The 15,136-nt window shown below is 43.6% G+C and overlaps 1 protein-coding gene across 1 annotated transcript in view; it reads right to left on the reverse strand.

Moving 5' to 3' along the window:
• LOC306789587 (A-type potassium channel modulatory protein DPP6-like) overlaps positions 1 to 15,136 on the reverse strand; it is a gene marked incomplete at its 5' end in the record, with an annotated part of 57,405 nt that overhangs the window by 2,392 nt on the left and 39,877 nt on the right. The window contains 19 exons of the mRNA XM_079285603.1: positions 79 to 181; positions 327 to 381; positions 466 to 660; positions 1,423 to 1,492; positions 1,599 to 1,697; positions 1,843 to 1,890; positions 2,645 to 2,757; positions 2,840 to 2,887; positions 2,984 to 3,075; positions 3,166 to 3,273; positions 3,418 to 3,456; positions 4,303 to 4,429; positions 4,555 to 4,652; positions 4,947 to 5,101; positions 8,545 to 8,665; positions 11,863 to 11,944; positions 12,380 to 12,432; positions 12,521 to 12,595; positions 12,709 to 12,803. Of these exons, the coding sequence (XP_079141729.1) occupies positions 79 to 181; positions 327 to 381; positions 466 to 660; positions 1,423 to 1,492; positions 1,599 to 1,697; positions 1,843 to 1,890; positions 2,645 to 2,757; positions 2,840 to 2,887; positions 2,984 to 3,075; positions 3,166 to 3,273; positions 3,418 to 3,456; positions 4,303 to 4,429; positions 4,555 to 4,652; positions 4,947 to 5,101; positions 8,545 to 8,665; positions 11,863 to 11,944; positions 12,380 to 12,432; positions 12,521 to 12,595; positions 12,709 to 12,803 (1,776 nt within the window). The remainder of the gene's footprint in view (positions 1 to 78; positions 182 to 326; positions 382 to 465; positions 661 to 1,422; positions 1,493 to 1,598; positions 1,698 to 1,842; positions 1,891 to 2,644; positions 2,758 to 2,839; positions 2,888 to 2,983; positions 3,076 to 3,165; positions 3,274 to 3,417; positions 3,457 to 4,302; positions 4,430 to 4,554; positions 4,653 to 4,946; positions 5,102 to 8,544; positions 8,666 to 11,862; positions 11,945 to 12,379; positions 12,433 to 12,520; positions 12,596 to 12,708; positions 12,804 to 15,136) is intronic.

The following is a 15,136-nucleotide window of genomic DNA, read 5'->3' on the forward strand; positions in this document are numbered from 1 at the left end:
CAGGGGAAAAAAAGTCAGAAAGATCGGAGCATTTCATTTGAACACATCCATGGAAGAAAAATATGTGGAAGGGTATACCATATAGCTCGAAATCTGTGATGGGGGAGACGGCTGTTCCACATTTAAGTTGGGGAACCTCCTCAGAGCTCAGAAGCATCGTGGCTAAATATCCTCCATAGGCCTGAACAAAGGCAGAGGAGACACAGAAACGCTTAAAGAAGTCTGATTGATTCCACTTCATGGTAATGATCTCCACATGAGGCAGTTGCTGTATCAACACAATTACAATTAATTCTCAAGATCCTTTTTGAGCATGTTCCCCTTACCTTTCCATGAACTCCCATTCGACTGTTATCAATATAAGGCACTTTGGATATAAACCTAAAAATGAAAGAAAAATAATTGTTTTAGGGCTGTAACACCACAAATGCCTCCTCGTGCCTACACGTAAAGCAGAAGTCTGACCTGAGTGCCTCCAGCTGGTCCTTCTCCTCTAGTCTCCCCAGCATCCCCTTAACTTTGTGCAGAAGGTTGGTGCCCTGGAAGCCACTGCCGTGGCCATCGAAGCGGATGACGATGGTGCTGAAGCTGCTGACCAGAGCCGTGGCCCAGTCTACCCGGAATTGCTCCGACACCATCTGCCCGCCAGGCGTACCGTCCCTGTACCAACACCACAGCACGTGTTGATCATTTTGAGGACTGACACGTTTCTCAGCGATTCATATTAAATGGGAATCTTGTTACGAGGAAGGCACATCTTTTAGTTCAGGATTGTTGGAATCACAACTGGACAAAAGAAGGTTCAACATCAAAATGGAACATTTACAAATAAGACCAGAGGGATATTTTACACAGCAGCTGTGAGGAATGATGATGCAGCTTTCCCATACGTCACATTTCATTTATATCCCTTTAAAAACGACAGCTCCGAAGCACATGTTTCATTTAGTTTCATCCCTAATTCCTCGACTCCTCTCTCCTCATGCCTCTTCCTTGCCTCATAAGTTCGCATCTCAGGTGGGAGGTACTATGACGCGAGGAGAGAAAGTGAGGAATGGAATCAGGGATATATACAAACGGAGAAACGAAAAGAGCTTACAGCGCCAAACGTCGGGATTGGTACAGTACGAACAGCAACAAGCAACGCACTAAGATTATAGCATTCTATTGTGGGTCACCTCAAGCCCTGAGGAATAACGACAAATTTCACTGTTTTTCAGGGTTTCATAGACCAAACAATCAAAACTAACCCATACGAGGGAAGTCAGGATATCCAACCTTTTGAATTATGAGTCCCCCAAAATTTAGGTGAGTGCAATACTGAATTGCTGTAGTATTTAAAACGCATATGAAAGTAATTGTTAGTTGCTGCATTTAACTGTTGACAATATTCTATGCACTATTATATACATTCATACTTACACCAGCAGCAGTAGAGGGTAATGGGCTGTATTTACAAATCCAGCTGGCTTCAGGATCTGCATGGTCAGAGCTACGACAGATAGGACAAGGTCAATGGGAATCTTACGATACAAGACGGCTGGCTGTGATGTACGCATAGGTCATTGTGTGGTTGATTATTTAAAAAGAGCACATACTGTAGTCGTCTATGGTGACGGTCTCGTACTCCACTCTGGGCATCTGCAGATTGTTGTACGCGTTGTTGACCCTGTCGTTAGTCTCCACGTCAAACACCTCTGCAGTGAAGCAGATCAAACAGGCCCTTTGTTAAAATCTCTCAACGACAAATCTGCTCATCTTCAGAAAGCGTGTTCATATCATTCCGTGCAGCTTGTTGAACACGGTGAAGCAGGAGGGCGACGCCGCCGAGGCGACACTCACTCTGTTTGTCTTCGGTGCTATAGATAGCCACACTCGGTATATCTGGACCTACACAGGACAATTCAGGGAAAATCAGTTAACAGGAATGCAATAACACTTTATTTGATGTAACAAAGCACTGAGAAAAAGGCTCAAAGGCCTCTAATCAAGCCTCTGAAACCCCAATCCTTTTCTGCAAAGGAAACATCTCCCTGTCTCATCTTCAACAGACTTCAGCCAACAACAGCCCTCTTAGTCAGCTCTGCAGTTAATAATCTACTTCTGTCCCATGAGAAAGCAGCGTATTATTTCACCATGGAGCTGCTCCCCAAAGATCCAATTAATGTTGAAAGCCACGGGCACTTTCCCTCTCTGGGGGGCGAGCCTTCTAAACAAACCCGCCTCCATAGAAACCATGATGTTTTGCCCCTGCGATGAAGCCACAAAGGGCAAAAAAACAACAACAACGACAGAGAGTTGCAGAGGTGCACAATGAATATCTAGCAATAACAAACACAATACATTTTCATATGACAAATAGTAAAAGCAGAAAGAAAAACGCTCTCTGTGAGCAGCTCAGTCGTGCTCACGTGACTCTTGGCGTCCAGTCACACGATACGTTATTTCTGTGGCTAATCAGAGGGATCCAGCAGTGGTTTGAGGTTATCTGCTAATGTCCACTTCGATAGAAGCTCTCAGCCTGACATGGAGCACTAATTCAGTTTCGCTTTCTACTGAAGACGTTCTTTCTCAGGAGTGCTGTCATGTCAAACGCTCTCCGCTGTTATGAAGACAGATGTGACTCGAGGTCAAAGACACTCACCTTTACAGTGGAGTAAGTAGTACTGCATGTTGTGGCTGAATGAAACGTCCACATAGCCACACGTGAACTCACAAGACAGGCAGCAGCGGTTGAACGGAGGGATCGTGTCGGCGCTGTGGGACGGCAGGGATTGAGTGTCATTGTGTAGTAAGCAGAAGACATAGAAGTGCTGGTAAACTTGGAAGGAAATCCTACCTGTACAAGTGCCGTCGCTTGGGGTCGTCCTCTGTGCTCAGAAAGTATCTGGAAAACATCCAAACATCACCATCAAACGATACAGAATAACCACGAATTTGCAGCTCCGGCTGTTCTGAAAAAAAAAGCATCAAAATGTCTTACATGAGGTTCCTTTCATGATTGTAGGCCAAGATCCTGGTGACGTCCCAGTCTCCAGAGGTCAAGGACTGAAGTGTGTCTGTGCTGGTGTTAGGCTGGAGGAAAGTAAAGGCCCATGAACATCAAACACACTGTACCAAACCGTCAAACTATAATATCACAAGGGTAATTCTGCAAGCGCTTACCAAAGAGGTGGACATAGAGATGTGGAAAAACTTTCCTCTCCCACCCTGAGGGATCGCTCTGGTGAAGAAGAACTTGTGTCCGTCGTGGGAAAAGAGCGGCGCTTCATTCTGCAGAGAGGAGACAAACACATCTGCACACGTCTCTGCCTGCAGGGCTTTCATATTTTCATATCATTGACTTGCTTAAGCTCCGACATACAAAGTAAGAACTCTACGAAACAACAGCAGGGAAGCGGCGTTTTCCTCACGCACCTGTCTGTGCAACCAGCTCTCACTCTCATCCTCATGTTTCTGAAAAAAAAAAAAAAGACAAGCATGATTTTAAATAAAATTCTGAATGTAAGATAAGATAATTCTGGAGATAACAGTGAGTCAGTTTGTCTCTTAGTACTTTCCGACATCCTTAACTTGTCTGTGGCACTCAGCCCATTCACCACAGTAGAGATGAAATACGCTCAGAAGATGAATACCACTCTCACTCTGTTGAATGGGAACACAATCTGCCTGCCAGCGCCTCTAAATCTCACTATTCAACACAGTATATCTTCTTTGCTCAAGCCATACAAAAGAAAACAATTGGAGGAGGTTATGAGCCGGACTACTGATATACTCCGAATAAGAGTATTTACTAAAACATTGAACATTTCCTTTTAAAACCGGTATTGAACTACGAACAGAAAATTGAAATAATTTCTTGACACAGCTCAGCCGTGTAGTTTTCAGCAAAGATTACCCAAACTGGACTAAATTGTGCATTTGTTTGGGACTATTTTCTGCTGAGTCGGTGAGCTAGTGAGTATTTGCAGCAGCAGAGTTGTTTCTGAGGGATTGACTTCAAATAAACTACAGTGCCCATCTTCACAATAATAAGGCGACAAGTCGGTCCACTGCAGTGGCTCATTGCTGTGTTTTTAATAGTGTTTGGACAACAATAGATGTCTGAGGTACAAAGGAATACGCCATGTCAGGCTTCAGCTGCACAGGCAACACTTGTTAGTATAAAATCATTGTTGGCTTTCTGGTCTTTTTGTGGATTTGTTGACGGTGAGAAAAACATCACCAGATTTATCCTTCACACAAACTCAACAAAGAGCAGATTTCACACTTTGTCACAGAAAGATTTGCCGAAACTTTCACCTTAATGCAGACTCCAGTTGTAGCCTCACACAGTGTCAGGATAGAGTTGTTCTGGCCTCTGTTCAGCCAGTTGACAGCCACTTTTGTGCTGGTGGCCCATTTCACCACAGTGATGTAATATTCCCTCCTGGAAAACCAGAAAGTGAGAATGCATCGCCACAACTGACAACCGCTGTCTGGGTGAGCTTAAGAAAATACTCCAGGGCTATCTCTGGTGACTGGTACTTCAAACATCTGTGAGCTGTCACTCACCCTATCCGGGGGTCATCAGGTTTCTTCATCACCACGGTGTGCAGGGGGCCGTTGAGGCTCACCACCGACAGGTGAACGACTGGGTTTTCTTCCCCAGCCTGCGAGGGCCAAGGAGAAACGAAGATAGGTCAGACTGGAATTCAGCTAAAGACGGTGAGACGTTCGCTTTCTGTTGTCGTCAGAGTTAAACAAGTGATACATCAAAGTCATTTAAACACACTTGGCCTTGTCCTGGAGGAATTCATATAATATTCTGTCCGCTGAATGATCCGGAAGATTTTATAGATAGATAGAAAATCGTTTTTAACGGCAGTAAAGTTTTACCGTTGCCTTGAGCCACGTTACATTTGCTCAGCCTAAGGACAGGCGTGAGATGGTGGCCGTAGACTTGCCTTTGGGTAGCGATACTCCAAGGTGGCAGGGTACGGCATTCCTGTGAAGAAGGGAACTTCCATATTTGGCACCAGTGTGTCATTGATGGTCATGTACGCCAGACGCAGCCCGTCTGGAGACCACCAGTGGGCTATGTGTGTCTGCAGGATCTCCTCTGTAAAAAAGAGCGTACACACACACACACACACACACACACACACACACACACACACACACACACACACACACACACACACACACACACACACACACACACACACACACACACACACACACACACACACACACACACAGACACACAGAGCTTGAAGCATGTAACTGAAGGCCAGAACACAAGCTTTGAAGGTGATGGTTTCCAAACACCTGCCGTCTCTTTGTTTGCCTCCTGACACAAAGTATTTGGCTGTAACTCTACAACATCCCTCATACATCCCAGTTTGCATTGCTAGATCTGCAGCTTTCCCGTTCGCTAATGTTTATGTTCTTACTATATTCTGACAATGATACAAATATTTACAGCGTGTTCTATTTACAGTGTGTTCTATGGTGACCAATTGCCGATATTACATTTTGAGAGAATCCAGAAGCTTGGCATTGCAGTAGATACACCATGTTGATGTTATATCTCTTCATTTTATTTGTGTTGTCAGTCATTGGTACTTTCTACATTTGTATAATTATTTCTATATATTTCACACACCTGTGTACATGGAGTCAAATTCCTTGTATGTGCACACATACTTGGTCAATAAGGCGGATTCTGGTTCTGATGTGGATGCCGGTGAATCACACTATTCATTTGAATCCCTGTAAATATTATATATTGGAATACGTGGTATTTTCTTCTTCATTTTTGAGCAAAGCTATAATCGAGTTTTCAGTTAATTCAGTGTATATAAAATGCTATATAAATATCGGTTCCTTTGCCTCGTTCCATTTGAAGGTTCTGCTGTTGGCAGAGGATGAAGCCTCAAATATTCCCTGCCAGTTAAAACTATAAGCTTCGATCGATCGATTGACATATGCACTGTAACTGAGGGAGCTGACATGCAGGAAGAAACCAAGACAAAAACGATGCATTTCAGCCATCTGACAAGAGAGCTCTGATTCTTTTTGAAAGGCTCTGTACTTGAGCCTCTGATTCCACTTTCCTCTTTGCAGCAGTTTCCTGATGTGTGTTTCTCCTCCAGCAGGGGGCAGAAGAGCTCCAGGAAAAGCACTTACAGTAAACACTCTACTGTACCTATGTGTGGAAATCAAAATAGACTTTTCTTGATCCAACTTAACCTTGATGAGGTCTTTGATAATTGTGTTATCATTGATGTCATCATGCTTTCCCCACTTTATGAATGCGAAGGTTGAATTCTGTGGTAACACGATCTGACTGAGAGAAAAGGACACTATTCAGTGTTTCAAGGCCCACAGAATATTAGCAACCACAGTTTCCTCCGTAACCCAGGAAGAACACAACATATCGTTGATCTGACACATTATTTCATGTGGGTCGGAGCACTTAATAAGACTCCTGTTGCTTATGAAGATAAGTGCCTTTGCTGAAAATGAACATCAACACACTGCATCTGCAATTCATACACGATGAAAAGACTCCCTGTCACAGCGGGAACAGATGGGGTGTTTTTTTGTGTTTCTTGCCCTCACACGCTGCCAGCGTTGGCAATAACTGCTGTCAGAAGCCAACACACAGCCTCAGCTGGGGAAAGGGCACATGCTGAAACGTGTGAATCATTTCATACTCTCGTCTGTCCATCAACTCAAATATTCCATTTGATGTAATGGTGAAGCCAGAGCAATGTGTAAAATGAGTATTTCAACAACATCTGCGTGATATACTTTATCTTCAATGAACTGTTCGACAAGCAGATGATACATTTCTGTCCGGCGCTTTCATACATGAATAAGACAATAAATGAGAACTTGTGTTGAGCCTCTCTGTGACGGGATTTTTCTCACAAGGTTCAGGATGTTTGACTGCAGAGCAGTACAATACCAGAGAGACGTGAGGAAGCCTCACCTTGACCCACATTTAGACAACTTCTGCCAAACAGGGCACACCGTCAACGCACACCGTCAACACTGTAAGCAGTGTCAGAGACGAAAGCTCAGCTAAGTGCTTTTGTGAGACTCTTCTGTTATCCGCCGGTAACTCCAGGAAAAGGTTGCAAGACAAATCTTTCTTTAGCCTTGAAAATGGATTACTTCTTCAGTGTCATGTTCTGTGTCTCCAACAAAGGAATAATCCCATTAATGGAAGAAAAGCTTAAAGCCAACCCTGAAGCAGTTTAATCTGTAACAAAATGTCTCTAATAAACACTGGCATTTTGCAATTACGTTGTACAATTATACCGAAATGATTAATTAAAACCACTCACAGAATAAATCCAAAATTAAGAATGATAACGATGCCAGAAACAGAAGTGGGAAAATGTGTCTCAAACGTGGCAGCGCATCTGTAAACAAATTCATATTCGAGCGATATGTAATTGCAATGTCTGTCTCACATATGCAGTAAATCAAAAAGTGAGATTGCAGCGCTGCAGTGATTAATTGATTAAAAACAGCCTGGGCACAAAGACAAGGTATGGCTAGTCTAGAGAGGGAGGGGCACTGAAACGTAGCCAGCTGTGCACTTTCAAAATGGAAACGTGCACACAAACACTCCCGCAGGTTGGGGGGGGGGGGCAGGTGTCACGACATTGGATCGAAATGGTTCAATTTAGTTCGTGCACAAGGTTTGATCGAAGCACCGTAGATCCAATTAAAGGGTCTGTAATCAATATCTTTATCCTAACAATGATCACAGGGCTCCCTGGATTTTTAAAGAGGCTGCTCTCCACAAATGACTCTGTTCCGCATTAATCAGATCAAAACAGCAAACAAAAAAGTAAGTGATTAGCTGGGGAACGCAGCGGAGCATTAAGCAGCTAAAGAGACAGGCGACTCCCTCAGGAAACCCCAAAGTGAGCTGAAACAGAGTGAATATTGGACTTGCATGGTATGAATGGTAATGATGCGTCTGCTGGATGTGTAAATAATCAACTGTTTGCTAACACATTCGCCAGATCTTTTATTCACCATATTAAAAGGTACCAAATATAAGTAAATGCAGATTTAAGGTAATGCTATGGGTACAGTGATATTTAACAGTGTGATTTTAAACTTGAAGAAGGCCTTTTTCCTTTTAAACGTGACAATGCCGCCCGAGCACCAAGTGAGGTCTGAAAAGAAGTGGTTTTCTGAGTTTGGTGTGGAGGAACTTGACTGGCCGGGCCGGCACAGAACCCCGACCTCGACACCTTTGAGATTACGACAGCGGGGACTCCAGGCCTATGTGGCAGGGACTACAAGCAACAACAGACTATAAACCCAAGCTGTGAGGGTCGACCAGCACCAATGCTTTACTCCTAGACAGCCGCAACAGGTTCTCTGGAAAACGCCTGCAGAGCATCAGAGCTATAGGAATTGACAGAAATTCCCACTCTGTCTTTGGACTTTGGATCAAGTCTGCTATTTGCGACATAGAAATCACTCCGGTCTTTGTCGTGTGTCGGTGTGTGGCCGTGTTCGTCGACGGCTTACCCTCATACAGCCAGTCGGCAAGGCCGTTGAACACGACTCCCTCTTTACCGGTGGAAACCAGGCGGATCGCTCGGTTATCCAGCGTCGATCTGTAGTAGATGTTGTTTTCAAATATGAAGATCTGGACAGAGAAATGAAGGCAGAAGAAAGATCAGTCTCCATATCACTGGATGCAGCCTAGAATCGTTTTGCTGTCATGCTCGGCTTAAACCTGTATTTTCAATTTCCTGTGGTGCAAAGCTGGGACTCTTTTTTTTCCTCTCAGCCTCTGCATCTCACATCTTTCCATCTACAGTACGTGACTTTAGGCGAAAGCCACCTGTGGCTTTTTATCACAACATGACTTTATCACAACCCAGATAGAAACACGCACTCAGTGACACCTACAAGCTAATACAGTCTCGGACAACACCTGCCTTCAGCACTTTATTAACAGATACCCAATTACAGTTTGCGCTGGATTCCTCTCCAAAGCAGTGGGAAACCCTGTATGTTGCTAATCAAGGCGCCGGAGCTGGCTGAGGCCCCACAGGCTCATACCCCTCCAGTGTTTATTGAGACATTAACGGGGGCCCAATGGCTGAGCTAAACTGTGGGTTCGCCTGCTGGGTTAAGCGCCAGCGATGGCATCGCCTGAAGGAATTAAGACACACCACTGGCAGATGAGTGCGTGACACTTAAAACACTTAGTCAAACCACTCCAGGGTTTTTCGCTGCTTCGCCTGGTGCCAGTATGAGGGAGCTGAATGTGGGATTGATTGGTATCTGAAGCACAGGCGACTATGGGCTGTCAGCTGAAACCTCTTCAGTTAAATGTAAGCCTCAAATTGCCGGAGCAAGAATCAGGAAAGAGAAAGACAAGGGTCCTTTCGCTCTGATCTACGGCTGCTGTGAAGAACATCCACGTTTTATGTTGTGGGATAAACATCAGAGGAAAACAGATCAATGCAGGGCTGTGCAAAGCAAAGGACGTTTGGTGGTTGGCGAATGTTGCAGAACCATCACGGAACATAACGGAAATCCGGCGGCTGTCAAGAGTTGCATAATATATCTAATTCACAGAATCCACATTGTTATAAATGACATCTTGGCCAACATCCAACATAACCTCAAAACACTAACTCGAGGACTTTTCAATCTTCAAGGTATTTAGATGAGAGGAAATAGAGAATAAGCAAAAGGCTAGAAATGAGTCATTTCAAAGGGGTGGAGAGATGAAAGTAGCAACATCAAAGATACATGTGGAGCTCGTATAGCAGGGTTTGCTTTTTTGTGTACGAGTGTGTGTTCATGTATGAGCGCGTGTTTTTAGTTGTGAATTATTGACCAATTTGGTCACACAATGCTTTCATTTCGTAAAAAATGTTGCTCTGAAATCCATCCCGTCATTCTTACCCCTGCTCTTTTGTGTCAGTATGACCTCTTTTTCAGGTGTGTGTGTGTGTGTGTGTGTGTGTACGTGTTGACCCAGCCTCACTGATTGCTCTGTCACGGTAGAGTAACTGCATGCTGCTTAATGAAGGGAGCGTCGCAGGATTCATCTCCACGCTCCTCTCACTGTACATCTGATGCTTCACTGCACACACACACACACACACACACACACACACACACACACACACACACACACACACACACACACACACACACACACACACACACACACACACACACACACACACACACACACACACACACACACACACACACACACACACACACACACACGTCTTTATGTGCCGATGAAGCACTTGATTATGAAAATTGCTCCAATTGTGAAAAACGTAGAAAATCATTAAATTTAGAGAAAGCGAACGAGTGAGGGGAAAAAAAGAAACATGTCCAACATCGGCAGGTCAGACGGAGACGAGAGCTCATCTCATTTGTCTCGCATGGCTTCGGTTGTTCATTAAATGAAACGCGGAGCTACAGTAACAACAATCAGGTACGCTGTTACCATATGCAAATGATTCTGCTTTTCTTCCCTCGGCAGGCAAAGTCTCATCGCACACTTGAAATGTTATTATTTTCACAGCAATGTATCTGTAAATTCAGCAAATGATGCGATAAGAGCAATTATGGAGGAAGAGAACCCTTTGAAGCTGCTGTTGTCTAAGCACCGCGATCCAAACGGGCACTAATTTAGAGTCAACAAGGTAGTACAGACGGAGTATTGCAGTATAGGCGAGAGAATAAAACAAAAGATTAGCAGGTGCTCGGGTCAATGGCACTTTTAAGCTCCTTAAAAGATTATTTTATATTTTTGTAATTGCCAACAAATTGCATGAAAAGACCAAAACCAACCATGTCTTAGTTGTCTCTCTTTACCTTATCTGTTACTATTCTTTGCACCAAGCCCAATGGTTTCTACTGAGGATGTAAATCTTTAAAAATCTTTATAATTTCCTAAAAAAGCAGGGCACAGTCATTTTAAGCCAGGAGGACATTTTACATTTGTTTGGGGACTATTTTCTGTTGCAGATGAAAACACACTTTCCATGTGTTCTCATGAACACATTAAACCGAACAACAGAACTGGTCTGGCCCCGAACACCTGGATGACTGAATTTACAAAATGAAAGTGCCACTCTCCTGCTACTGTTGAATTTATAATAGCTTGAACTATTCTAAAAAATGTACCCTGTACCTTATGTCACGGATGAAAGATTGAAAATAAACAAAAAGAGCTCACTTTTTATATGTAGATGTTGAATCAAAGGAAGTTTTTTTCTAGACTTTCAGCTGTTTTTAAGACTACGCTACTTTTCAAAGCTTACTCCTCGTTGCATAGCAACAGGGAAGAAATTTAATGAATGAAAATGCCAAAAATAACTGCGATGAAACCAAATAGAAGACGCCAATTTAGTTTGCCCAATGTTACAAACGGTCTCCAATCAACTGGTGCGTTTTTACAAGATCTGGCCCCAAATGTGGCTGGTGACACACACACGCACACATTGAAGTCAATGTCACGGTTTTGACCCAAGACTGTCCAAGCCACGCGTTTGTGCCACCTAGATGCCATCTGCCACTGTGGCTCTCACCAGCTCATGTGCTGTCACAAAGCTGGGAAAATAACCATCATGTGGATCTAAAGTGCCTTTGATGGAGATCAAAGCAAGGAGAGTTCACCCTGGAAATCCTTAAAGTAGTCATTAACCGTGCACAGAAACCTCTTATCGCCACAACATTTGTCTGTTCCACCCGACAAAGCACGCATCACTACTGTGGCTCTTCTGCGATGCCAGGCTGATCCTGACAGCTCTCCACCAGTGTGCCAGTATTCACAGTGTAATCTCGAGGGTACGGCCTCCTCACCAGCTGCTCGCCTCGGGGTCCCCATCCAGCAAACTGCAGGACGGCTTCATGCACTTCAGGGGGCTTCAGAGGCCAAGTCTCCCTGTGCAGAAAAAATAATTTAAAAAAACAAAACTGTTTTTGTCTCTATGTACACTACATGCACAATGCAGCGCGTATCGGAATATAAATGCACAGTCAGAACAAGGAAGTTATGTTTTTTGGGCTGGTTCTGTCACTGTAGGCTTCATCAATCTTCCACAGCGGTTTTTAAAAGTTTTTTTTTAGCACAAGCTGACTTTGCTTTGCTCACGACAAATACAGAACAGTGGGGAAATAAGCAGACGTAGATGGATGAAAGGCTAAAAACAGGCCGGCCTGGATGCATTCAAAGGCAGCGGAAGCAGGTAAATGGGGCTGACGTCAGTGGACTGGCTGCACCAGGTCAGGATGAGGGCAGATTATCCTGCAGTCACAGAAAAAAGGACCAAAAGGTGACAAGACAATGAAAAGAAGACACGACAGAGGTTGGTCTTACTGTCTCACAAGGCTGTATATAATGTACTTGGCCACATAGGAGTGTTGGTAGATCTGCAGAGACAAACAGCATCACAGTTAAAAGAAGGAAAACGTGTGGAAGAGTTAGACGGTGCGAGGTAACACGCCGAGGGTTTCTCACCGGTTTCACTTCAAAGGCGAACAACACATGTTGCATGTCTGGAGACACTTGGTACCTGGCGGCTCTGGCTCTGTCCTGCATGGGTCAAAAACACACTCGCAGTAAGTAAGACACCAGCTACTGCAGCAGGAGTATACTGAGAGTGCACTCACTCCTCGAGTAAGTAGATGGAGTAAGATGATACTCACAAACAACTGGTTGAGAACGATAACAGTTTCCTCCTTTGTGTCAACATTAAGCTTGACAACATCCCCTTCCCTTGTACGATACAGCAGCTCATTGTCTGTAAATGGCAAATAAAAACCATCAGGGACATGGGAGAAACTGTAGCGGCATATAGTTTCTACACCCAGATTACTGCCGGGTCTTTATTGTGTCAATAATCTTGAGTAAGCCAAATTGCAAGTAAACCTACACTAACTAACCCTTTTTTTTACCTTTGTTAATCTACATTCTATTTATTTATTAAGGTATAAATCAATTCATAATGTAATTATTACCTTCATATTGTTGTTGTTGTTGTTGTTTTGCACATCGTTATCTGACATTTCTGACATGTAATATGGTCAATAATCTACGTGCCTTTGATATTCTTCCTCATTCTGGCTGAAAATACATTTGCATCTTTGTTATTGAAAGTTAGTTGAAAATATGAATGAAGATATTGCTGCGTATAGTTGACTTTCCAGAGCATTTTCACGGAAAACACAAACACTGCAAACATTACTGCTAAATTCTTGCTGTTCTGTCTATTGCTGGCTAGTTTGATAACTCTATAGGTATATCTTGAACTTTAACTTCAGTATCTTTCAACCCATGTCCCATTTTTTTACCATGTTTTTAGGTCTAACGGGGACAACAACGCTGCAGCCAGCAGCCCAAACGAGCTGTAATGTACCTGCTTGTAGCGATTCCTCACCATCAATGTACCGTACGTCCACTAAAAGTACTCGTTATTGCCACTGACAGGCCCAGATTGTAATTCTACTTGTCTGACAACATTACGGAAAGGACCAGAGAAGAATCAGCTTGCTCTGGTCTGGCATGTTGCTGCGGTATGCTGCTCGACTTTAGGTGGCTTTAAACTCTCTGCCACACAAACACTCTTTTTAAGTGTGTTTTCCTCAGCAGGTGGAATTTTACAAACCAAAGATGGACTTGTGATCAAACAAACACTTTTGTCTTTTTAAAACGGCAAAAGTAATGCACCACAAATGTGATGGTTAAAGTGCCTCGCTCAGGCCATGACGCCCGATCTTAGTTCATATATAATTGTGTTTTGCAGTGTGCAGGGGGCTCCAATGGTTGTTTCGCCCAGAATCTCTTTGTTACACAGGTATTTTTTTTTTATTTTATTTTTTTTTCGTATCGCAAAAGTGAATTGTACACAAGTACACCACCCCCCTACCCCCCTGTAGCCCCCTTTAAAGGGGGCTGTCGTGTTCAAGAGGCGCCACCTGTTTTGTAACAGCGAAAATGTTCATCTTGCAGAGTTGCACAGTTTGTTATGTTGCACTTTACTGCCAGTATTTAAGAGATGGTCGGTGTATTATGGTCGGTGCATACTGGGTCCAGGATGGGAACTGTAATCACGCCAAATCAATTTCATTTCATCTGAGCTGAGAGTCATACAGAGAAATGACAGCGACTCCGTTGCCAAAGATGGTGCTTTACATTTTTAGGTAGATTTTTTATGTGCATACTTTTCTTGTTAATACCTTGTTTACAGTGTTGGACGCTATTACATTGTGTTATATCGCAAAAAATATAAACGCGTCAGAGAGACAGCAGCAGTTCATTGTTTTAGAGATCAATCTGAAGGTGGATTGCGTCATCTTTGGATCCGAGTGTGTGTGAGGAACTCATCGGTGAGTCCAACGACCACTGAGGCAAGCAGTGATCAAAGAGCAACCGGGATCAATTACACACCGCTGTGAAAGAAGCCCGCAACATATTGATGAGGAGTACTGAAGTGTGAGGTTGTCCCATTGGGTTTCTTATCAGAGGGTCATTAGCACCGAATGGAAGTTGATTGCATTAAGTGAACTGACGAGATGCGATGTCACACAATTGATTGTGAGGATTTCGCCGGCCGCTGAGGGCGTTCTAATCTCCGTCTTGAATGAAGGGCACAGAGACACAGGAACTTAACTAATTATACGCTAATGAGCCGGTAATGTAAGTAATCAGGGGAGCGGTCTTCACAGTAGAACAGCAATGACAGACGTAAGTGTCTGTCACACAAGCGGGAGACGTGGGTTTGCGTGTGTGCAGGCGATAATGTGAATGTATTTATAGAGACAGCTGCGTTCAGATGTACACACGTAAGTCACAAGGTGTGTTCATGCATCAGCTTGTGTGTGCGTGCGCTGTGGAAAGAGACGGAGAAGCAACACTAACTGTTTCCCCTCTGGGGGTTTGCCTTCAAACACAACTCCAACTTTTTTATATAATGGCAACTTAGCAATGACGATCATAATAACTGTATTTTTACAACACATATTCAAAAGCTTGTTTGTACAGTATGACCCTAAAAGACACTATAATGTTTAGTGTTGAAGGGAAACCGACAGTAAAATCTGTCAGGTTGTTGCGATTGAGACCAGAGGAGAGTGA

This window comes from Melanostigma gelatinosum, assembly GCF_949748355.1.
Source record: "Melanostigma gelatinosum genome assembly, chromosome: 15".
Classification (NCBI taxonomy): domain Eukaryota; kingdom Metazoa; phylum Chordata; class Actinopteri; order Perciformes; family Zoarcidae; genus Melanostigma; species Melanostigma gelatinosum.